The sequence below is a fragment of the Gekko japonicus genome, unplaced genomic scaffold (assembly GCF_001447785.1).
Source record: "Gekko japonicus isolate JY-2015 unplaced genomic scaffold, Gekko_japonicus_V1.1 scaffold256, whole genome shotgun sequence".
Lineage (NCBI taxonomy): Eukaryota > Metazoa > Chordata > Lepidosauria > Squamata > Gekkonidae > Gekko > Gekko japonicus.
This window is the reverse complement of record NW_015161412.1, coordinates 965,503-989,847: the sequence shown is the minus strand read 5'-3', so window position 1 is coordinate 989,847 and position 24,345 is coordinate 965,503. Positions and strand designations below refer to the sequence as shown.

The 24,345-nt window shown below is 45.9% G+C and overlaps 1 protein-coding gene across 1 annotated transcript in view; it reads right to left on the bottom strand.

Annotated features, from left to right (window-relative positions):
* Positions 1 to 24,345, bottom strand: part of RIN3 (Ras and Rab interactor 3) — a 79,613-nt gene that overhangs the window by 2,463 nt on the left and 52,805 nt on the right. Inside the window, exons 6-8 of the mRNA XM_015427149.1 lie at positions 19,717 to 20,025; positions 11,872 to 12,003; positions 2,982 to 3,145 (exon numbers count right to left, since the gene is read on the bottom strand). Of these exons, the coding sequence (XP_015282635.1) occupies positions 2,982 to 3,145; positions 11,872 to 12,003; positions 19,717 to 20,025 (605 nt within the window). The remainder of the gene's footprint in view (positions 1 to 2,981; positions 3,146 to 11,871; positions 12,004 to 19,716; positions 20,026 to 24,345) is intronic.

The following is a 24,345-nucleotide window of genomic DNA, read 5'->3' as shown; positions in this document are numbered from 1 at the left end:
TAAACATGAACCCCCCCCCCCCCCCGGGAGGCCCCAATACCATGCTGGGAGCTTTAGAAAAAAAATGCAGTGATAGGGAAAGCTGAATGTGGTGAACTTGGCCTGTTTGGCAACTGCTGACTGCAAAGAGGAAAGGGAAAAGCAGCACACTAAAGCCCGATCTCATCAGATCCCGGAAGCTAAGCAGAGTCGATACTCAGATGGCAAACCACCTCTCCTTCTCACTTGCCTTCAGCTGGGGTCGACATAAATACCTTGAGCCTCTATCCAAGTAACAACCCCGAGGTTTATGCTACAGGAAGTGGAAGAAGAAGACAAGAAGAGGAGGAGCTTGGATTTACACCCCACCCTTCACTACCCAAAGGAGTCTCAGAATGGCTTACAACCCCTTTCCCTTCCCCTCCCCACAACAGACACCCTGTGAGGTAGCTGGGACTGAGAGAGCTCTGAGAGAACTACCTTTGAGAGACCAGCTCTGAAAGAACTTATGACTGACCCAAGGTCACACCAGCAGCTGCATGTGGAGGAGTGGGGAGTCAAACCTGGTTCTCCCAGATTAGAGTCCATGCTCTTAACCACTACACCAAAAAGAGGAGGAGGAGGAGACTGGATTTATACCCCACCCTTCAATGCCCAAAGGAGTCGCAGAGTGGCTTACAATCTCCTTCCCCTTCCCCTGCCCACAACAGACACCCTGTGAGGAAGGTGAAGCTGAGAGAGCTCTGAGAGAACTGCCCTTGAGAGAACAGCTCTGAAAGAACTTATGACTGACCCAAGGTCACACCAGCAGCTGCATGTGGAGGAGTGGGGAATCAAACCTGGTTCTCCCAGATTAGAGTCTATGCTCCTAACCACTACACCAAACTGGCTCTCAAGCCCCCACAGAGATCTGAAGCCGGGTAGTCGGGCACTCTAACCTTTACACTACATGGGCTCACTGGTTCCGAAAGCAAAAAGTGGATGGTGGCTGCTGCTTGCCTTCCCCACGTGAGCCACTGACAAAGTTTGCACTTCCCAGCAACTGCTGCCCAACAGCCCACTGCCAGGCTGAGCAAGCAAACGACACTGGCAGCAATAGTTAGGTGCCGCAGTTGCTGCCCCTCAGCTCGCCTGCCTTCTACTGCTCTCCCTCTGATCTGCACGCAGGGCTCTTATCTCATAGCATCTGCAGCTCAGGTGGGTAAGCCAAGGAATGGTCACTGGCCAATCCCACTGCCTCCACTACGCAGAGAGAGAGAGAGAGAGTGAATGGCAGAGGCTGCCCCTCTGCACGGACAGGTCAGGAGTCAGCCATGGGCCTCTCTGCAGCCCTTGCAGCCACACAGTGATGCTTTAGGTCAGGAAGAGGGAGCAGGGAAATTCTACAATTTCAAGATTGTCGGGATGAGTTCCAGGAACCAAGGCTCAGCCATGAGGCTCTCCCAAGAGGGGAAGGACCCAGTTTAGAAGTTTATAATTCCTGGGAGGTGACTAGGGTTGCCAGGTCCCACTGGACACGGGAGGGGGATGGGGAGGAAGGGTTGTCAAATCCAGTTCGGGAAACTCCTGGAGATTTGGGGATGGAGCCTCTGAAGGACAGGGGGCTTGGTGGGTCCACCCTCCAACGCACCCATTCTCTCCAGGGGGACTGATCTCTGCAGTCTGGAGATGAGCTGTGATTCCAGGGATCCCCCAGGCCCCACCTGGAGGCTGGCAACCCAAGATGTGACACCTCCAGAACAACGGGGTGAGAAGTGGGGAGGCTCAGGTATGTCCATGTCCTGGGAACTCTGAGGACGATACAGGCAAGGCTACGAGGTCCCAGCGCAAACCTGTAATGTGAGGGGTTGGGGAGTAAAGGCAGTAGAAGAAATCTGTTTATTTTGCAAGAAGAAGAAGAAGAAGAAGAAAAAGAAGAAGAAGGAGGAGGAGGAGGAGGAGGAGGAGGAGGAGGAGGAGGAGGAGGAGAGTGGATGATTTATACCCCGCCCTTCACTACCCAAAGGAGTCTCAGAGCGGCTGACAAACTCCTTTCCCTTCCCCTCCCCACAACAGACACCCTGTGAGGTAGGTGGGGCTGAGAGAGCTCTTGACAGAAACTGCTCTTTTTTCAAGAACAGCTCTTATCAGAACTAGGCCTTGCCCAAGGTCATCCAGCCAGGTGCAAGTGGAGGAGTGGGGAATCAAACACGGTTCTCCCAGATTAGAGTCTGCGCTCTTAACCACCACACCAAACTGGCTCCCTCTTAAGAGACCAAGAATCATATTGAGAAAACACACACACACGCACACTGAAATAACAGTGTGCCTGAGGTGGGGGCAGGGTGGGAGAATAACACCAAGTTGGAGACACTCATCTTTGCAACTGGTAGTGCAATCCTAGTACGGTAAAGGTTTCCCTTCCTCGAAAGCCAGTCAAATCCGACTCTAGGGTGCGGTGCTCATCTCCGTTTCCAAGCTGAAGAGCTAGAGCTCCATTTCCAAGCCGAAGAGACAGCGCTGTCCAAAGACTTCTCTGTGGTCATGTGGCCAGCATGACTAGACGCCGAGACGCACGGAACGCTGTTACCTTCCCACTCAAGTGGTACCTGTTTATCTACTTGCAACTTCTTGCTTTCGAACTGCTAGGTTGGCAGGAGCTGGGGCCAGAGACGGGAGCTCACTCCGTCATGTGGCACTCGGGTCTCAAACTGCTGAACTACCGACCTTCTGGTCTGCAGTTCAGCGTCTTCACCACTAAGCCACTGCAGCCCTAGTAAACAGAGTTAAATCCTTCTAAATCCACTGAAGTCAATGGGATTAGACTGGTGTTAACTCTGCTTAAGACTGCACTGTATGGTTGCCAGCACCTGCTGACCTGGACGATCGGTCCCTTCCCTTGCAGAGACCTTGATCAGAGAGAGCTCCAGCAGGCCCGGCTGGATAGTCCAGGCCACAGTCTCCCTTTTATGGCACCTGCTGCGAAGGGCAAGAGAAGCCACAGAGTGGCTGTAGCATCTCACCTGCACAGACGACCGGGAGGCCCGGGCCTTGTTCAGCGTTCTCCGCCTCTCCCAGCGGTGGATGGAGTCTTGCACTTCCGTGCTCAGCTGCCGGGTGACCGTGATCTTATCGTAACTTTTGATCAGCTCCACTGCCCCATAAGTAGTGATCAAATAATAAGAGCCTGTGAGGAAATTAAGACACATCCATTAACTGTCCTTGGGTCTACAGGCCCTTTGTGCCGTGCTCTGATCTGGATGTCAATTGTAACATAGGTAACACCACAGAAGAAAGAAAGGCCTAATACATTACCCAGGCTACTTAGGGATCATGTTGACCCAGTTTCCATGATGAATGTGGCAATATCCTCCTGGGTATCTATTTCAGTCACTAACTCAGGGCACCTTCCCTCGGCCACTCAAAGGGGTGGCTGTCCATCCACTACTTAAAAAAATTCCTACAGAAAAATGATCTGGTCAGTTATCACCTGGTCTCTAATCTATACTTTCTGGGCAAAGTAACTGAGAGAGCAGTGGCGTACCAATTCCACGTCTTCTGGGATAACCCATTTGCTCTAGACCCTTTTCAGTTTGCGATGAGACAGAGACAGCTCTGCTAGCTTTAGTTGATGACCTCTGAGTGTAGAAAAAGGCCAAGCCTCTCTGTTGCTCTTATTGGGTTTATCTGTGGCTTCTGATACACTAAGAACATAAGAGAACATAAGAGACACCAATGTTGGATCAGGCCAAAGGCCCATCCAGTCCAACACTCTGTCACACAGTGACCAAAAATACCAGGTGCCATCAGGAGGTCCACCAGTGGGGCCAGGACATAAGAAGCCCTCCCACTGTTGACCCCCCCCAAGCACCAAGAAGACAGAGCATCACTTGCCCCAGAGCCCCTATCTATACCTTGTGGCTAATAGCCACTGATGGACCTCTGCTCCATATGCTTATCCAATTCCCTCTTGACGCCGTCCATGCTGGTAGCTGCCACCACCTCCTGTGGCAGTGAATTCTATGTGTTAATCACTCTTTGGGTGAAGAAGTACTTCCTTTTATCCATTCTAACCTGACCGCTCAGCAATTTCATGGAGTGCCCACGAGTTCTTGTATTGTGAGAAAGGGAGAAAAGTACCTCTTTCTCTACCTGCTCTATCCCATGCATAATCTTATAAACCTCAATCATGTCACCCCTCAGTCGTCGTTTCTCCAAGCTAAAGAGCCCCAAGTGCCTTAACCTTTCCTCATAGGGAAAGTGTTCCAACCCTTTTATCATTCAACTTGCCCTTTTCTGCACTTTTCCCAAAGCTATAATATCCTTTTTAAGGTATGGTGACCAGAACTGCACACAGTATTCCAAAGGAGGCCGCACCATTGATTTATATAGGTCATGCCATCTGGCTGAGGTGCCTGGAGGCAGAAGAAGGTTATCACGGGATGTGCGTTGGACTGGTTCAAATAATTCCTCATGGATCGGACTCAACGAGTTGCTATTGGAAACCAGTTGTCATCGGTGCGAGACCTATCTTGTGGTATTCCGCGGGGCATAATTCTATCCCACATGCTTTTCAATCACTATGTAAAACCCTTAGGACAAACCATTCACTGTTTGGGGGCTGGTTGTCATCCAGATGCTGACAATCCTCTGCTCCATACATCCTTACAATACTGGTTGGGAAGGTGGAGGTCTTGAAGGACTTTGTTCTCCCCACTCTCGATGGAGTGTAGCTGGCCCTCGCTGACTCAGTTAAAAGCCTCGGGGGTTATACTGGACCCAGCTTTACTACTGGAGAAGCAAGTTAACGCAAGGAATGCTTTCTGCCAACCCAACTTAGCCTTGACACAGATGACCTGGCCCCCTGGACCCACACCACAGGAACACTGAGACTAGACTATTGTAATGCACTGTATGTTGGTCTCCCCTCTAAAGCAACTTGGGAACACCAACTGGTCCAGAATGCCGTGGCTTGGCTATCCTTGGGAGTTAGATGGAGTGTGCATATTACTCCCATTCTGAAGCCACTCAACCTGGTGCCCGTTTGTTACTGGGTTCAGCTATGGGCTGCTAGGCTCAGTATTGGCTATCACGTGCAGAGGCTTTCCAGGTGGCACCCTCCTCTCTGCCCCTACCTGCTGCCTCAGAACCAGAACCCACAAAGCTGTCTCAGACTGAGTCAGAGCATTTGTCTGTCACGTTCAGTATCTCTGACGGGCAGCTGCTCTCCAGCATCTCAGACAGAGGCATCTGACATCACTTACCCCCCAATGCTTTTAAGTGGAGAGGCCAGGGTTTGAACCTGGAACCTTCCGCATGCAAAGCAGGTGCTCGGCCACACAGCCGTGTCCCACCCCCAAGGCTGAAGGTGTTATTGTCGGACGCCTCCCCAGACTCTGTAGATGAGTCACAGCAAGTGATACCTGCTTCATTAGAGCTCCTGGGCTCTCATGAGAACTGGAGCTCTTGTGGGAACCAAAGGTCTTGCCTTAACCACCATCCCAAACATCTGTGCCACCTGGCGGGTTGTCTGAGGCATTCCACCCTCTCTTGCAGGGCTGCTTCATCAGCCCCCCCCCCCCCCCTTTTTTGTCCCCCCCCCCCCCCCCCGTTTTCGTAAAACCATAGAGCTGGCCCCGCTTGGAAGGGCAGCCAGTCGGGGGCACGGGGTTCGGAAACACCTGCTGAGTTGCCGGAATTGGCAGAGGGGCAAGTTATAAAACTTGCCCTGGAAGGCCACATGTGGCCCCTGGGCTATATGCTGAGCACTGGATTGCCATTTCTGGCTTTGGAAATTCTTGGAGATTTGGGGGAAGGGTCTGGGGAGAGCAGAGTTTGGGGAAGGGAGGTAGCACAGCGGGGATGGGATGTTGTGGAGTCTGCCCTCTGGAGCTGCCTTTTCTCTCCATGAGAACTGATCTCAGTAGCTGGGACATCGGTTGTAGTTCCAGGAGAACTCCAGCCCCCACCTGGAGGTTGGCAACCATAGCTGTGCATCCCTGGGCCAGCATGCTGGGAGATCCAGGTACAAGTGACTGCTCTGCTACGAAACTTGCTGGGTGTCTTTGGGCCAGTCACTCTCGTTCACCTCACAGGGTTATTGTGACGATAAAACAAGCAAGGGAGAATCACGTACGTCGCTCTGGGCGGGTAGGGTAGAAATGTAGGAAGGGTAGGGTAGAAATGTAGCAGGTAGACAGGCTGATGGTCAACTCGTGTTGTAGCTTGGCTGGGGGACATACCACAACTGATCTCCAGACTACATAGACGAATTTCCCCGGAGCACATGGGAACTTTGTAGGGTGGCAAGTGTAGTGTCGCATTCGTACTGAGCTCCCTACCCTCCCCAAACCCTGACCGCCCCAGGTCCCAACCCCAAATCTTGAAGAAGGAGGAGAAGATTGGATTTATCGCCCTAGGTAGGATCTGACTACAAAATGTAGGCCACCTGTAAACCGCTCTGAGACCCAGTAGGGGTCATGAGCGGTATAGAAGTCACATGTAAATAAATAAATAAATAAATACCCTGCCCTTCACTATCAGAAGGAGTCTCAAACAGATTCCAATCTCTTTTCCCTTCCCCTCCCCAAAACAGACACCCTGTGAGGCAGGTGGGGCTGAGAGAGCTCTCTCGAGGACTGCTCTAGAGAGAACAGCTCTGAAAGAACTTGTGACTGACCCAAAGTCACACCAGCAGCTGCATGTAGAGGAGTGGGGAATCAGTTCTCCCAGATTAGAGTCCACACACTCCTATCTTCAATCCCAGATTTGGCAGCCCTAGGCCAGCACCGCACACAGGAATAAAACCATCAGAACGGGCTGGTCATGGAAAGCACGGAAAGAAAAGTTGAATGCAGAGATAATTTCAGCTTGTGCAGACTGACATTATAATGATGGTTTTAAAAGGCGGAAATCTAAACCTTGCAGTTAAGGAGAACGGCTACTAGATGGCGCCCAGGTGTCATAGAAGTATCTCAGTGCTGCAGTGGCAGAAGAGAGATCATGTTTCTTCTGCACCAGCTCCTTGGTCTGGAATAGTTTTTACAAAGAATAACAACCTTATCACCCTGTTACTTTTTAAAAAGAGGGAGACTTGATTTATGCCAAAGTTTTTTGCGTTTAAAATAATTTTGCAGTTGTCCACATAGGCAGGGCTAAAAAACCCACCGTACTCAGGCTACTTAAGGATCCTGTTCCTTTAAATCAACCTTGCCTCCATTGTTTTTCAGTAGATTCCACTTGGTGCCTAATTAATAACTTCCTGTTGAGTCATGGTGCCAGGGATACCTGAGAAAGGATCCATTGCCATTTACTTTTTTCCTCCGTGGAGGTTTTAATGACTCTTTTTCTCCTTTGCAACAAAACATGAATTTCCTTTTTTTGAAAATTATCATAACTGCACTATTACAAAATTAGGCCAGCGAAAATTAATGAGTAGGCTCTGCATCCAGGAGGAATGCAGAGGGCTCATTGTAGTACTTGAAAATATCCTTTAAACAGTAAACCACAAAGCCTTCAACTGCAAACGGCAAAAGTGAGGCAGAAAGAAGCACTGTGAAGACCCACTGCATTCCAAAAACAAAAGTTAATGTGCGTAATCCTCCCACTGAAGTAAAACATGCCTAATTTTGCCTAGATTGGGAGCCCGCCAGCCTTTTCTTTAATGGGAGTCATTTATGACTAATAATGTAGGGCCAAGATTGTGCCCAAATTCCCTTAATTTGTGTCCAACCTTTCTCCCCAAAAGGAATCCAAAGTGGCTTATGGTATTTATTCCCCTCCATTTTACCTAAATGACATTTCTCTGTGGTATGTTAGGATGAGAGAGGGTGACTGGCCCAAGGTCACCCAGCAAGCTTCCATTCCAGAGTGGAGGACTGAACCTCCCAGATCCTATTCTGAGACTCCAATCACTGCACCATAACAGTCTAAATACCCACAGTGCATAGGTGTTTCAGCCATCTGCAAAAAAGCTGAACGTAGAACAGGATGCCTGGCCCCATCAAACACACAAAGGCACACACTTCATGTGCCACTCCCCTTTTCACCACTGATGTGAAATGAACTCCTTTGGCTCACTGTGCTCTACAATGCTCCTATGCCTGTGTGTGAAGAAACGTTTTGCTGACTCCCAACGTTTCCCCCATACACATCTATATGAAACTGAATCTTTCCCCCCTGCACATTTCTCCCTTACCCATTAAGGACATAAGAGAAGCCATGTTGGATCAGGCCAATGGCCCATCCAGTCCAACACTCTGTGTCACACAGTGGCCAAAACCCAGGTGCTATCAGGAGGTCCACCAGCAGGGCCAGAACTCCAGAAACCCTCCCACTGTCTCCTGGCCCCCCCCCCCCCCAGACCACCAAGAATACAGAGCATCACTGCCCCAGACATAGTGCATAGTATTCTATCTGTACGTTATGGCTAATTGCCACTCATGGACCTCTACTCCGTATGTTTATCCAATCCCCTCTTGAAGCTGTCTATGCTTGTAGCCGCTGGCACCACTTCCTGAAGCAGTGAATTCCACGTGTTAATGACTCTTTGGGTGAAGAAGTACTTCCTCTTCTCTGTTCTAAGCCTACTGCTAATTAATTTCATTGAGTGCCTATGAGTTCTTGTAATGTGAGAAAGGGAAAAAAGCACTTCTCTATCCCATGCATAATTCTGTAAACCTCTATCATGTCACCCCCTCAATTTTTTGTTTCTCCAAGCTAAAAAGCCCTAACTTCTTTAACCTTTCTTCATAAGGAATATGTTCCATCCCCTTAATCGTTTTAGTTGCCCTTTTCTGCACCTTTTCCGATGCTATAATATTTTTTTGAAGTACAGTGACCAGAACTGTACACAGTAAATGAGGCCACATCATAAATTTATACAGGGACATTATGATACTGGCTGATTTGTTTTCAATCCCCTTCCTAATAATCCCTAGCATAGTATTTGCCTTTTTTATTGGAGTTGCACACTGAGTTGACATGTTCAATGAGTTATTTACCATGACTCTAAGATCTCTCTCCTGGTTAGTTACCACCAGCTCAGACTCCATCAATGTATATGTATAGTTAGGACTTTTGGCTCCAAAGTGCATTTCTTAGCACTTGCCCACGCTGAACCTCATTTGCCACGTTGACACCCACTTACCCAGCCTTGACAGATCCCTCTGGAGCACCTCACAATCCTCCCTGGTTCTCACCACCTTGAACAAGTTAGTGTCATCTGCAAACATAGCCACTTCACTGCTTACTCCTAACTCCAAATCATTAATAAACAAGTTAAAAAGCATTGGACCTAGAATTGAGCCCTGCAGTACCCCACTGCTTACTACCTTCTACTGTGAAAACTTTCCATTTATACTCTGTTTCGTGTTAGTTAACCGGTTTTTAATCCACAAGAAGACTTGTCCTCTTATTCCATGTCTGCTGAGTTTACTTAGGAGCCTTTGATGAGGAACTTTATCAAAAGCTTTTTGGAAGTTGGAACATCTACTGGGTCACCCTTGTCCACATGTTTGTTCACCCCCTCAAAGAACTCTAAATGGTTAGTGAAACAAGATCTTCCCTTACAGAATCCATACTGATTCTTCCTCAATAGCTTTTGTTCATCAACGTACCTACTAATTCTATCTTTAATAACAGATTCCACCAACTTACCTGGTATCAACATTAGACTGACTGGCCTGTAATTTCCTGGATCTCTTCTGGAATCATTTTAAAAGTTGGGGGTTACTTTAGCTACCTTCCAGTCCTCAGGAATGGAAGCACACTTTAGTAATAGACTACATATTTTTGTCAGGAGATCCACAAGTTCACGTTTGAGTTCTTTCAGAACTCTTGGATGTATGTCATCTGGGCCTGGTGTTTTGTCAGTTTTCAATTTGTCCATCAGTCCTAGGACCTCCAACAACTCATAACTGTTAGCTAATAAATACGTTAAGCTGTCATTTGGATTGAGAACAAGACATTCTGAAGATTGCGCTGATTTCCAACACAGCAGCTGGGGGTGTTGGAGACAGTCAATTTCCCTGCTCCTTATGGATAGGGATCTCTTCCGTTTCAAGCACACTCGTCGTTCTGCTCCCTTTAGGCCATTGCTAGGTATCTATTGCCTAGGCAGCCACATTATCAAAGGGGCCAATTTGTTTGCACGAACTCCACAGTGGATTCCAATGACACGTGGCCCCAATGCCAAGGCACAAAGGAAATTGAATGCTTTATCAGCAAAATAGTTAACAGCACTGATGGAATCCTTGATCTTCAAAGACATAGTCTCTAAAAGGCTTGAACATACAGCGGAAAAACAAATACCCAGAGACTTAGCATATTTGCACTGCTGTGTGTTATTAAAGGTGCTGGGTCTTGTTCCATCTTTACAACTAAGCAGATCTGGGATCTGGCCAGACTGGTATGGAATGGGAATCTAGTGTGTGGTACTCAGAGGTCTTCCATGAAAGAGCAGGATGCTCTTTTAGGCGTTGATCTTGTTAAAAGGGTAATCAACAAAATCCTTTATCTAATTCTGAACATGGAACTAGATGTGGATCCCTAGAAACACAGATTAGGGCCACAGACAGAGATCTTTCTAAGAACTCGGAGGGACACCCAAGTTTTATCAAAACCAGAAAGGGCAATCTGATGACTATAAGAGTGATTCTTTATTATCGTCCCATAATTCTGAGATCATTGAATCTGTAGCTAAATTTCTCTGCTGTGCCTTTAAGAGGAGAAGATTGTTCCAGCTACAGGGGTAAAGGACGTATCCTTGTTTCCCTGCTGCTGGTGTTTGTTTTGTTGACATGCCAATAAAGGTTCTGACTGATTGACTGACTGACACCCAAGTTTGCAGAAAATCCCAAACCTTAAAAAAGGTGGGTTTACAAAAACAAAAACGCAACAGAGAGGAATTGTCTGCACAAGAGCAGAAAATGTAGTCCCAGCCCACCAACCGCAGACTTAGTGGTGCGGGGCCAGCTGCTGACAGTCTGCTTCCCCCTGCATCAGGGGGCCCTGTGGTGACTGCAGAAGTATGGGGCCAGGACCGATGGAAAAAAAAAACCTTGTGGGAAAAAAAATCTTTAAAATAATTTCAGGTCAACCAGCAAAATCTCATTTCCATCAACAGTTTTCCCTTTCAAGAATATCAGCATCATCCCCCCTTATGCTATAGCAACACGCACTTAAGGATAGAAGGGCAGCCCTGATCCATCATCTCGAAGGTCCCTCTAGCCTAGCATCCCATTTTCTGCAGTGATCAGCCAGATGCCTCCGAGAAGCCTCTAATGACAAGACATGAATCCCAATAATCAGTGGCATGCCACTGTTCCACTCTCAGAGCCAGAAGCTGGAGACACACACACATGAAGCTGTCTACCATGGTCAGTGTTGTCTACTCTGACTGGTACCAGCTCTCCAGGGTCTCTGGCAGAAGTCTTTTACATCATCTCTTCTCTGATCTGTTTAGTTGGCGACACGGGGGATTGAACGTGGATCCTTCTGCAAGCGAAGCAGGTGTTCTGCCACTGAGCAGGAGCAGGCTGGCTAACTTAGAGGGAAATTTCCCAGTGGGCCACTGGTCTCGAGGGTGGCCAGGAGCAAGCATAACCAAGCTCTAGCAACTCTGCCAGAGCCTCAGGGTCCACCTGGAGCAGATCTTTCATTGGCAATGGCAACTGGTGTCAGTCCATCAACGATCTTGCCCTATCCTCCTGCCAATTTTCAGGAAGGAGCAGTGGGTAAGCAAATATCCCTTGTAGCGACCTGGCGTGGCACCACAGGGGACACTCCACTTGGCTTGCTCCCCAGGGCCACTCTCACTTCCCAGTCTGCTCCTGCCCCTGAGCCATAGCCCCACCCCAGCCCTAACCTCCCAAAAGGTTACAGCACCAGAGGAGAGCCTGGTATCTCTCATACCTTCACCCAGCTGCAGAGCAGGGTCCATGAGCTCCATCATATATTCCACATTCAGAAGCATCTCAGACAGGTCGCTGCGGGCCAGAACATACATGAGCACTGGAAGGAAGTCATCTGCCCCATACGGCTTCCCTGAAAACAAGAAGAGACCCCATTCAAGTACCAGCTGGCAAGCCAAGGGCTGCTGATTCAGACATGCAAAAATCTATGTGGGGTAGGTAGAAGAGAAAATACATGCATTCAAGGCAGGGCCCCCACAAGTGTACAACTGACCTACAGGCCCTTGTGAGTACTACCCTTACCAGAGTAATTGTGGAGCAGCTGGGCTGCATAGCAGCTAAAACATAGATTTTAAAAATGATCAAAGAAATGTGCAAATTAAGGTGGCAGTAAAGCAAGTTTCAAGATTCTTCCCCTGCCTTTGTGATTGTATAAAGAACCACCTTTCCGAAAGTAATCTTATGGAACCAATTCCTTGTAAATGAAGAAGAATGTTTGCAGCTGTGCATTCTCAGATGATGGTAATTAAAGAAGGGATATTTTATGAAGGTACCATGAGAAGAAAATATTCTGCATTTCCTGGGAAAAGAGGCAGATTTGCAAGATGTTATGTCCTTATGGTGGGATTCAAGAAAAACAGATATTTCCTTTAACGATTCCAATAGTGATCTATATATATATTTTAAAAGATTAAATACCTATTTTGGGTGAAATCTCGGTCCATTATTTACACTGCAGCCATGTTTATAATTATGCAGCCCAGACTTTTTAAAGAACAAAAATGAAAACATGTGTTATTTATATTGGATATTCCTGAACTCTCCTGCTTGTACTTAGCTATGTAATCCTTATTTATTGAATTCTTATTAGCGTAAAAGGTTTTTTAATATTGGATTTTCTTAATATTGCCCGTTGAAATGTTTACTTATTGTGTAATGTCTGCTTTATGGTTTTAAGCGGAACCAGGTTGTCTGGAGGGGATGGACGCACAATGGACTTCCGACAATCAACACTGTACTGTGTTGTTCCAAGATACTTTTGTCAGATCCTAGGCTGTTTCCTAGGCTGTTTCCACACCAAGCCTTTTCTCTTTAGTGTTATCTCAGCTGGATAGCTTTGGGGGGAGGGGGGTGTCATTCATATGACATCATGTTGTAATTGCGCATCAGTGGTCCTTTCTCTGTCCTCATTACACTCTTTTGCAAATTTCTCATTGATGTAGCTCTTATTGGCGTTGTGAATACAAATGCGTTTGTAGTGGCAGCAGAGAATCCACACAAAAGATTGCCCCTCACTCCCCTTTGCCTCAGCCCTCTGCCATCTTCCACACCAGCAGAAAACTGTTTTCAGCCTTTAAAAAAAGGTAATAGCTATAACTATAGCATTATAAGGTTGTACTGCAACAATGTACTAGTTCCCAGTTTTCATTGTTTTAAATGTAACTCCCTAGCCCTTTTCATTGCAGAATTATAAGGAGAAATGTGTAGCCACTATCTTTCCCCTTTTCAGTCTACAATCAAAAGGGCTAGAGAGACAAACTTTTTTTAAAAAGGAAGGTGGAATTGATCATTACAACATAATAATGCTATAGAGCAATATAGCTATTACTGATTTTAAAAGCCCCAAATCTCCTCTGATGTGTGTGATGGAATGGGTGCCACAGGGCCTGAGGTAATGGAATGTGGAATGAAAAAATGTGCACCTTCCCATCCACACAGCATTCAAAGATGCTCTGACTGCAACCTTTCCAAAAAGATCATATCAAACTAGATTTGAGAAAGGCCACAGCAAAGCAGGGGAAAACACAGAATCAGGACAAAAGAGGGTGTCATACGGATGCTCATAAAAATAGTGCTGCAGTAAGGAAGCCAAGGGTGAACAAAACATCTGTGTAGAAACAGCCTTGCTTTGCTATGATATTTTGGGGAGAGTAACGTCCAAGTGCACTCTCAAGCTGTCTGGATGCCTGTTTTCATAGGTCATTTCATACATCATTTCCCCTCCATGGGGCACTTACAGCTGCATATCTTTCCTGTTACACCACCAGAAGGTTTTACTTCCAAGGTTTTTAAAAAAGAAAATTATGAATTGCTATAGCACTATAGTACAATTCCATTTACTGATTTTCTTTTTAAAAGCTCCCTAGCGGTGCATTAGGGGAAAATGATCACCAACAGAGGAAAGTGCACAGAAAATCCCCGGGTGGAATCTCTGTTACCAAAGCACCTGCCCCTGCATTTGCAGCACTGGTAAAGGCAAAACGAAGACTCCTGGCCATGTGGGTGCAGCCATTTCCCTCCTTAATAGAGCTGCTGGGGCTACCCCACCCAGTGGAATGGTATCCATGGTTATCATCTCTTAAATATGCACACTGGCAGCAATCCAACAGAGACAAGCACACGTCTTTCTTTTAAAATCAACATCAAAAGCTTAAGCCTGCTTAACTGTGCACTGGATTGCTCTCATTGACGAGTTCCAAGTGGTTCCTATGAATCAGCTTTGTTTGTTTGCCGGGCTGAGAACTATGCTCAGTGGGAGCCTTGAATAAATGTGCTTCTGTTCCTTCTTCAAAAAAGAGAGCTTTAAAATATATCCAGCAAACGGAAAGCCAGCACATTTTTTTTAAAAAAAGTGGTAAGAGTGTCCTTATTAACCATATCTTATGTTGTTATCGTCACAGAGGGGATGTTTCCCGGTTGGCAAAAATATATAGCCATCTTCCATAAAAATATACAGCCATACACTAGAAACAGGACTTTGTTGTTCAATTAAGCTCCATTTAGATGACACAGCCACAGTCATGATAAACTACAGATCTGTAGGAATAGCGGGGGGGGGGGAGGGAGAGATAGTCATGCTCTGCGGGCAGAAATTCCTGCACCCATGAAAATGCTTGCCTGGATTCAAGCTGGGGAGGGGCTGTGGCTCAGTGGCAGAGCATCTGCTTGGCATGCAGAAGGTCCCAGGTTCAATCCCTGGCATCTCCAGTTAAAAGGATCAGGTAAGAGGTGATGTGGAAGACCCTTTCTGACCTGGAGAACGGCCGCCAGTCTGAGTAGACAATACTGACCTTGATGGACCAGTGCAAGGCAGCTTCATGTGTACCCGGTGTAATATTTCTGGATACACAGATACTGAAGAATGGCTTAAAACAAAATGAACAGCAACTCAAAAAATCTGATACGGGCCCTGACCTGGATAGCCCAGGCAAGCCCAGTCTTGTCACATCTTGGAAGCTAAGCAGGGGTGACTCTGGCAAGTACTTGGAAGGGAGACCTCCAAGGGATACCAGGGCTGGGACCCAAAGGCAGGCATATCAAGCACCTTCTCTGAACGTCCTCCGCTCCCTAGTAGGAATCACTAGAAGTCAACCATGACTTCCAGGCACGCGCACACACACAATACTCACTGATTTTTTTTTTTTTTGATACAGTAGTGTCTATGCCTTTTTTTCTAGAACTAAGGTCATATGATGTTAGGGCAAGTCCACAAAATACCAGTTTCTTAACACTATTTAGTACAAGGGAATATCTCTAAATTGAGTACTGAGTATGAGTTTAATGCATAAGCCACACTGAGAGCAAATCTACTACAAGGCCATGTATACATTTTAAACCAAAAACCTAAATGAAATCACCTGAACTTATATTTATGCCATGTAGATTATATCGGTGATCATACACCATGCCTCAAATCTATGCTTCGCAGAGCAAAGATGCTCTTTGAAGAATCCTTAGAAAAGAATTAGGGTCGGCCGAAACGGCATACCTCGTTCCAGTATTATCTCTGCTGTCCCTGCCCTCACTCACCTCCCATTCTTCCATGGCACTGGGAAAGAGAAACAGCAATGTACCGGAGAATCTGGCTGGGGCCTCCATAGCCTGGCAAACCCTCCCCTTTGCCCTTTAGCGGGGGGGGGGGGGGGGGGGTTTGTGGTTCACAGTGGAGCCACAGCTCAGCTGTTAACTAAAGAAAGCCCGTAAAAGATTGAGGGGGGGGGAGAGAAGAAATCAGAGCTCAGTTCTGCCATATTGTAGGCGGAGCTGAGCTCTGGCCTCCTGCCTGGATTAGATGTGGGCAGAACTTCTACATGGGGGCACTGCCTGCAGCCATCCCACCATTTTCCACTTAGGTCAGAGCAATGTATTCCCCCCCCCCCTTTACTCCAGTTTATAGGGGAAAGTCCCAGAAGCAGCCCCAGGAGTTGTTGTACTTATTATGTGGAAGCTCCAAAATAAGCAAGGGCATACTGTATTCCACTCAAGGAAAATATTCGAGTGCACGCACTGTTAATCACTGGAGCTGCATCAACTGCAAGGAAGCAAGGATTACCTTGGTTCCTTGCTTAGCAATCGCCCATGGCAGTGTTTGGAATGCGGAATGGTACAGAACAGCCCGATCTTGTCAGATTTTGGAAATTAAGCAAGGTGGGAGACCACTAAGATGCCTTTGCAGAGGAAGGCGATGGCAAACCACCTCTGCTTAATCACCTGCCTTGAAAACCCTATGGTAAACAGAACTTTACAAACATGCGCACACAGCAGTGTTCAGAAAAACAATGAAGGGGCATCTGTATTGGTTGGCTTTTGTTAGGTCTGGAGAGTTTTCTGTCCCCCCCCCCCCAATTTTTTTTTACCCATTGACATTTTTGACTCTGTTTAAAACTTTGTATGTGTTAATCTTTGGTCATAATTGGAACGATGGAGATAGTAGTGCTTTGGTTCTAATGGGCAGGATGGAGACAGCAGATGTGTGATTTTTGACTCAGATGTTTTAAGTGATAAGGTTGTTTTAACACATTTTATTATGGTTATTCTATATTTTAACTTTGTAGACTGCATCATTAACTTTGTAAACTGTATCAAAAGGCAGGTCAGGCACATTAAATGTGTAAACGAAATCCATAAACATCCAGTAAACCAGAAATCTCCTGGCGAATGCATAACTAAATACAGTCAGGAAAGGAGGGGCTGTGGCTCAGTGGCAGAGTATCTGCACCCATGAAAATCCTTGGCTGGATTCAAGCTGGGGAGGGGCTGTGACTCAGTGGCAGAGCATCTGCTTGGCATACAGAAGGTCCCAGGTTCAATTCCCGGCATCTCCAGTTGAAAGGATCAGACAGGAGGTGATGTGAAGGGCCTCATCCTTCACATCACCTCCTGTCTTGCATAGTATTTAAATCTTTGATATTATTTCCCTCTTTGGTTACTGCCTCCTTGAATCCTTATGGGGAAAGAAAGAAAGAAAGAAAGAAAGAAAGAAAGAAAGAAAGAAAGAAAGAAAGAAAGAAAGAAAGAAAGAAAGAAAGAAAGAAAGAAAGAAAGAAAGAAAGAAACCGACACCTTTTTCATTGTAAACTCTGTATTTATCTCCTGGTTCTCCCCAAATGCCTCATTACCAACTGTAAGCCCTTCAAGCGGCTGCTTCAATGACATTGAAAATGGCTTCACTTGTTCAAGGTGGAATTGCCTTATTCCAAATCCAGTTTGCCTCCTTTCTGTTTTTCAATGACATGAAACATTTGTTTCATAAATATCGATAAGAGGCTTAAAATAAGCCCTCTCCTCCATTACAAACCCCAACGCGATTACATTCTAGGTAAACTATCTGCAGCATCGGCCACCGGTTGGACTACAGCACTTGAATGAAATTGGTATTTAATAATTGAATGCAGAGTTTAAAGGAATTGGAGTCCTGCCCAGACGTCCATAAAGAAATGAACATTCTGCCCTTACACATGCAGGGAGCTGCCACTCCTTTGGGTCTGAGGCACAACAGGGCAAATCATCACTGGCTAATGGAGCGGCAAGGATCTCAAAACTCATTACAGATCTCTCGCAAAGCCTTAGCACATCACACTATCAAGTTATTTCCCCCTCCACCATTTTATCCTCACAACAGTCTCATGAGGAGGTTAGGCTGCAAAAGAGTGACTGTCGCAAGATCACCCCTTATGTTTAATGGATGGCCAGGAATTTGAATCCCAGGTCTTCCAAGTTCAAGTCCAGCACTCTAACCACTACACTGTTTGCTTTGGAGAAATTCAATATGGTGGTGTTCTTAGATATAGCAGCAGCTAGAAACAGAGTTAGAAGCACTGCTTGCTGGGAGATGTAGTCTTTAGACATGAAACAAAGAGGCGATTTGGAGGGACCTAGTCTACCTCAACAAGTGATTCAGCACTTCTTGTGCCTTTTTAAGGTATACCTGTTTTGGAACTTGAAGTCTACTTATCTGCTTCCTAACCTAATAAACAAGGAAATCTGACTAATCAAATGAGATCCAGAGACCAAATTCAGTAACACTGCCTTTGTTGTCCGGTTTCATTTTTTAAAAATTAAAGATATCTCTTTGATCTTAAAGGCCCCTGTCTATAATTACACAAAGGCATTCTAAAATTCACACTTAATTGTCTGACACTTGAGATTTCTGGAGTGTAGAAACCTTGGACTGTTATTTTTTTAATGGGCAATATACCAGCATTTTAAATGTCTGTGCTTTAAGAAGGTGGCAGCTCCTATATCCCTGTCATGTAGCACCATCAGGGGATCCTTTTGCCTTCTCTCTAGAGTTTATTTTGAATAACATTCCAAGAATAATTCAAGATAGCCAGAGTGTATTAGTGGTCAGAGTGTCAGACTAGGATCTCAGACTAGGAGGTGATGGAAAACGCCATCAAGGGCGATTCTGCATTGGCTTTTCCCTCCATTGTTTTACCAAACCCATGCTGGAACAGAGACTCCCCTCTGCATTGGATGCCGCTTTCACTTTCTTTGATCATTGGATTTTATGGTACCTTCTGCATAGATTTATGGGCATTCAGGGGTGACTTCTCAGTCAGTATGGCATTGGCCCCGGGGTATTTGAATGTGGTTTTGAGCTGCACCTTTGGTAAAACAACGGAGGGAAAAGGCAATGCAGAATCGCCCCAAGTTGCAGCCAACTTATGGTGAGCTTGTAGGTGTTCAAGGCACAAAGTGAACAGAGGTGATCTGCTACGGCCTGCCTCGGTGTGGAACCCCAGACTTCATTGGTGGTCTCCCATCCAGATACTAACCAGCGTCAACCCTGCTTAGCATCTGAGATCGGGCTAGCCTGACCCATCCAGGTTAGGGCAGGATCTGGGAGACCCAGATTCATATCCCCTCTCTGCCTTGGAAGCTTGCTGAGTAACCTGTTGCTATCATTCTCTCTCATCCTAACCTACCTCACAGGGTTGTTGTTGAGGTTAATGTTGTAAGCTGCTTTGGGTTCCCATTGGGGACAAAAGCAGGGTACAAATATCTCTGTAAATAACTACAGATAAGAGATACTCCAACAGGTGCAGGATCTACTTTTATGAAACTCAACAGAGATCTCAACACATTTGGACAAAATGTCTTCCTCAGGAGCAGTAGTTCAGAACCCTCCTTCTGGTTGGTCCCCAAAGAGCTGTTATTACTACCCTTGTTCGTACTGTAGGTGCAATCTACAGACTCAGAACAGAGGTTACAAAAGAAGAAAGGTATTGCAAGAAGTAAGCCAATGTTTGCAAATCTTATTAGAGCAAGTGCAAAACAGGAGTTCTAAAATATTGTACCAAGGAAGACTTGCATTGTGCAGTGTGTGCATTTGATTCAATGTGTGCCTACAACCACTGGAATCTCTCTGTTTGTACCTCTGTCTCCATGAATAACCATCAGAAGGTCTAGCAGCAGTTCCATGTCAGCTGCAACAGACTTTATGTGATGAAGCATGATTTGGGTAATTCTAAGTGAGTCAGTACCGCAATAACTAGTCAGATTCTCTGCAATCCAAAATACTTTTTAAAAATCAGCTACGGGTATTTGGATTGTCCCACAGTACCTGGATTTCCCTGGGCCATGGAGTCATAGATGAGTTTGCAAGACTTCAAGAGGATGGAAATCTTTTTCTCTGGCGAATAAGCCTTGTGCATGTTGGTGAATTTTTGCAGGATTTTCTCCAGCAACGTGGTTTCAGGCACACTAGTGGTGATTCCGAGGTCAGTAGTCGTTGTGTTCTGTATGACCTGCTGGTTCTCCTTCAGGAACTTAAAGGATCCGTCTTCGTTGTGAATTTCCCTTAAGTAGGTATAGATGGCCTCCTTCAAAGGCTTCAAGACACACTTGTGCAAAGCAGATTCAATTATCACCTCTGGGAGAGGGGAATGAGATATAAAAGGAACAAGTGAGAAACAAGATGCAGGAAACCAGAAGAGCTAGTTCAGATACTGATATTGCTTAAAATACCAATTTGGGTCCTATTCCCTTTCAAAAGGTATGCAAATATTCCCAGACACTGGACTAATTGTGTGAACAAGATTCCAGCTTGGTTCTTTCTCTCCCATCCTTCCCTGTGCCCCTTTGCCTATTTATTATAATTTCTCATGGGACTGATGATTAAGTAAATATGCCCCTACAGAATGCATGATCAAATTATCTTTTTTGCATTTTAGAGTGGGAAGAGGCTTTGTCACAACAACAGAGAATGCTAGAGGGACTTGACTTTGATGAAGGCAGATAAGAGTAAAACGAACAACTCAAACGAAATATCTGATGAAGGGGGCTCGAAAGCTTGTAACCTGAAAATCTAGGGTGCTATTGGACTTGAATCTAGGTAAACAACTCTTAAGGGTTAGATCCAGCAGAAAAGCTTGTGGAAGTAATTGGTGGAATGGATATTTCCCTGACTTCCCATCTTGTTTGTCCCCAAAAATCTCTTCTGAGGCTTGGGAAGTGAGTTGAGACTGGAAAAAAGGATTTTGCCGAATTCCTCCTCCTTCCAATTATCTGCAGTGTCCCCAGAGAGCTCCAGGCCTGATGGTGGTTGCAACATATCCATGGTGAACAAGGACCCCGGTCACACAGGCCGAATATCCCGGGGGGGGGGAGGCGTGGCTAATTGCCCCGGCGCAGTTGGATGCACGATTACGCGATCAGACGCACCAGCGGCACACCACAGGTCCTTCCCTCAGTGCAGGCGGGTAAACGAGGGACCGGAGAGGAATGCTGCGCGCTGGCACGATCACACCACGGGTGTCTGGAGGCAGCCCGTGGCAAACGTTTACAGTACCTTGGAGGTACTAGTTTTTTAAGGCGCATTGTCGGCGGTAAGCCACCAGTGCGCTCCACTTCCCAGATGTTGGGGTGTGATCGCGTCCGGATAATCCGCCCACCATCCGTGCCTCTCCCGCGTTAACTGTGCCGTGTGACCGGGGCAAAGGGCTACTTACAGAGACTGCCACACTTGCTCCAGGTGGGGCTTGCACAGCTCCTAATTCATCGAATAAGTTGCAGTTGAAGCCACCACACTCCTCAGTCTCCACTTCTAACACCATGTAATGTTTTTGGGTTCCAGTATAGAGACCAGAACAAGGAGCAGTTCAAACATTTTAAATCTAAGGAGCAACTCCAACACATCCACACAAGCACTCTCAACTAGCTGAACTGGCTACTTGAACATGTGACCTTAGGGGAAGGCCTTCAAATCAACACAACTAGATAAGAGAATATCTTGAAATAATAAATTCTATCACAACAGCTACAGCCCCTATCCTAGCACTGCAGTACATTTTGTTTATGAGGATCTCCCCTGACCCTCTTACAGGATATTCAGGCTGCTGGAGGAAGGTGGGGAAACAATCTCTCCAACAACTCCTTCCACAAGCTTCTCCACAGGATCTCCATTATTTTTAAGTATTCATCATCTAGCCTAGTACAGGGTGAAGTCAGAGTCCAGTGGCACCTTTAAGACCAACAAAGTTTAATTCTGGTTATAAGCTTTCGTATGCATGCACACTTCTTCAGATAAGATAGGGTAGTAGCCTAACCGCGTCGTACATTTCTTTTATATGCCAGTATTTATTTTTCTTCAATAAACCCTTTCCTTATTTAAGAACATTCTTTGGGTTTGCTTCAGGTTTGCCTTGACCCTCATCAGCCTCAACATACTTCATTCTGTGCTATTTGGATAATATTTGTCAGGAAATCTCACCTAGTAACAAAAGACAAAGACGAGTTTAGTAAAGGCAGAGTGAATTAACAGAAAATGAGAACAATGACAGGAAAGTAGGCCAGCTAGGAGCAGTTTCCGTAATTTAAGTGAGATATTCTCACAGCATGGGCAAGTAGATGGTTGAGGAGAGACATGAATTCTGGGATGTTAGAAAATTAAACGCAGCAGAACCTGGCCTGGATGCGAAAGAGAATGTGAGGGTGAAGATAATTCTTAAATGGCATGCGTGGGAGAGAAAAGGGAAATAATTTGAACACCCATGAAGCTGCCTTATACTGCCTCAGGCCATTGGCCATTCCAGTTCTGTATTGCCTACTCTACCAAGCAGAGGCTCTCATATTACCTCCTACCTGACTGTTTTAACTGGAAATGCCAGGGACTGAACCAAGAACCTTCTGTATGCCAAGCAGACGCACTGGCACATTATGGGGAATGTGGCTTTGGGTAAAAGACGAGCAGCTCAGTCTCTACCATGCCGGGTTTCAGAAGAACATTTAGGAGGAAATGCTGACAACATGACTGTGTAGAAAGACAACCCATCTGGGTGGAGATAAGGTGAAGCAATCCTTCTCAATTTTCATTTCCCCCCTGTGGCTGTTCGCTGCTTTGCTTCTTACCAGCTCTACTGAATGCAACCTTCTGCTCTGCTGGCACAAATTCACATACAATCAGTAGGACGAAGCTCCTTATTCTGCAGCTCATGCCACCTCTGTTTATTACCTACTGAGGCTATTGCTTAATGCTTGCTTAACTTCCAGCAAAAGAAACCCCAACAACAACACGCACAAAAACCTTCCGTCAGATTTGCAAAAGGTACAAGTGGATTGCATCACGTCTGTCCTGTTGACAACTCTACAGGGGCACCAACCCAACACACAAGCTTAATTCTGTGTTGCCCTGTAACCAGGCTGTCTCCTGATATCACGTGGCAACAGAACTGCAGCATCTGCAATGAGCTTGTATCAAAGGATCTTTCCCAAAAGGGTAGTGAGGGCTTGAGATCCCCGGAAGACATTTTTTCTTCCCTTAGAGCTCTTGCCCAAACCAGTCTTCCCTTGCTAACTCTTGGGCAATTATGTTCTCCATCTGAACAATAAACTACCACATGCATCAAGGTCTAGCTTCAGCACAGAAGGAAACAGTCGCTTTCTGCACTGTTAGGACACTTAACAACACATTGAGCTAGCTTGTAGTAAGTCAGGTTTCTCAAGGTCTGTACTGTCCGCAGTGGCTGTTCAGGATCTCAGGTCTTTCACATCACCTGAGGATTTTGACTGGAGATGCTGGGGACTGAACCTGAGAACTCTTGCATACAAAGCTGATGCTCTACCACTGAGCCATTGCCTCATTTCTCTCTGTGCGTTTATCATTCAGTTATTACTTACAGTCTATTCAATAATCAGCAGGGTCAACGGAAAGTAGAATTTGCTGGAATTTATGAAGGAGTTTATATGGAGTTAAGATTGCCCAGTTTTGCCAAAGCAATGCAATATGGCCTTAAAGTCTATACCTGCTATCCCCATGGATCTTCAGTTGAGGCTTATTCAGCAAATACACATGCTTAGGATATTCTGGACACCAAAGTGACCCTTTAGCAAAGGATTGGGTAAAGTATCTAATTGTTGGCATTGTAACTCACAGAACGCATCTCTTCAAAATATGCTTTGGGTGCATCCAGTCATTTGGTTTTTCTAGGAAGAAGTTATTACTCATATAAATTTTGTATTCGAATGTTCATTGATTTTTGAGGATTCTTATGGACTTCTAAATTATTTACCCATCTTTTGGGAGGCTAACTGATGGTCAACAAAAATGGACTCCCCCATACCCTTACTACAGCTAAAAGACTCATATTACAGCCAGAATTCCCTCTAAGCTGCGCAAGGAGGTGCTGGTGCACAAAATTTTAACCGGCAGCTCAGGGATTTTTCAATCACCTCACAAGTGAACTGAGAAGGCATTTTTCCCTCTCCACTGGAAACAAAGGAGGATGGGGCACCTCCTTCTGGGGTCCACAGAACTGAAGCCCCTGGTCCAATCTTTTTGAATGGGGGGGAGGGTTGAGGAGAGGTACCAGCAGCTATGTTGAAAATTTGGTGCCTCTACCTCAAAAAGCACCCCCCCCAAACCCCAGATAGCCCCGGATCTATTCTCCATTATAGCCTATGGGGCCCATTGACTACAATAGTCCCCATAGGCTATAATGGAGCTAGAAAAATTATTATTATTATTATTATTTTGCTCACCAATATTATGCTTTTTGGTATTATTTATAAGCTGCCTTGAGTCACAGGGAAAATGGGAAATAAATATTTGAATAAATAAGTAGTTTGGGCAGGTTGATAACATTTAAGCAACTTCCTGTTTGTCAAGTTAGGCAGGGTTCTGTCAGTGATTGTTCCACCTCTGTTGACCGGTAATGCTGGTTGTCATATTTCACTAAAAAAAAAAAAAAGTAGA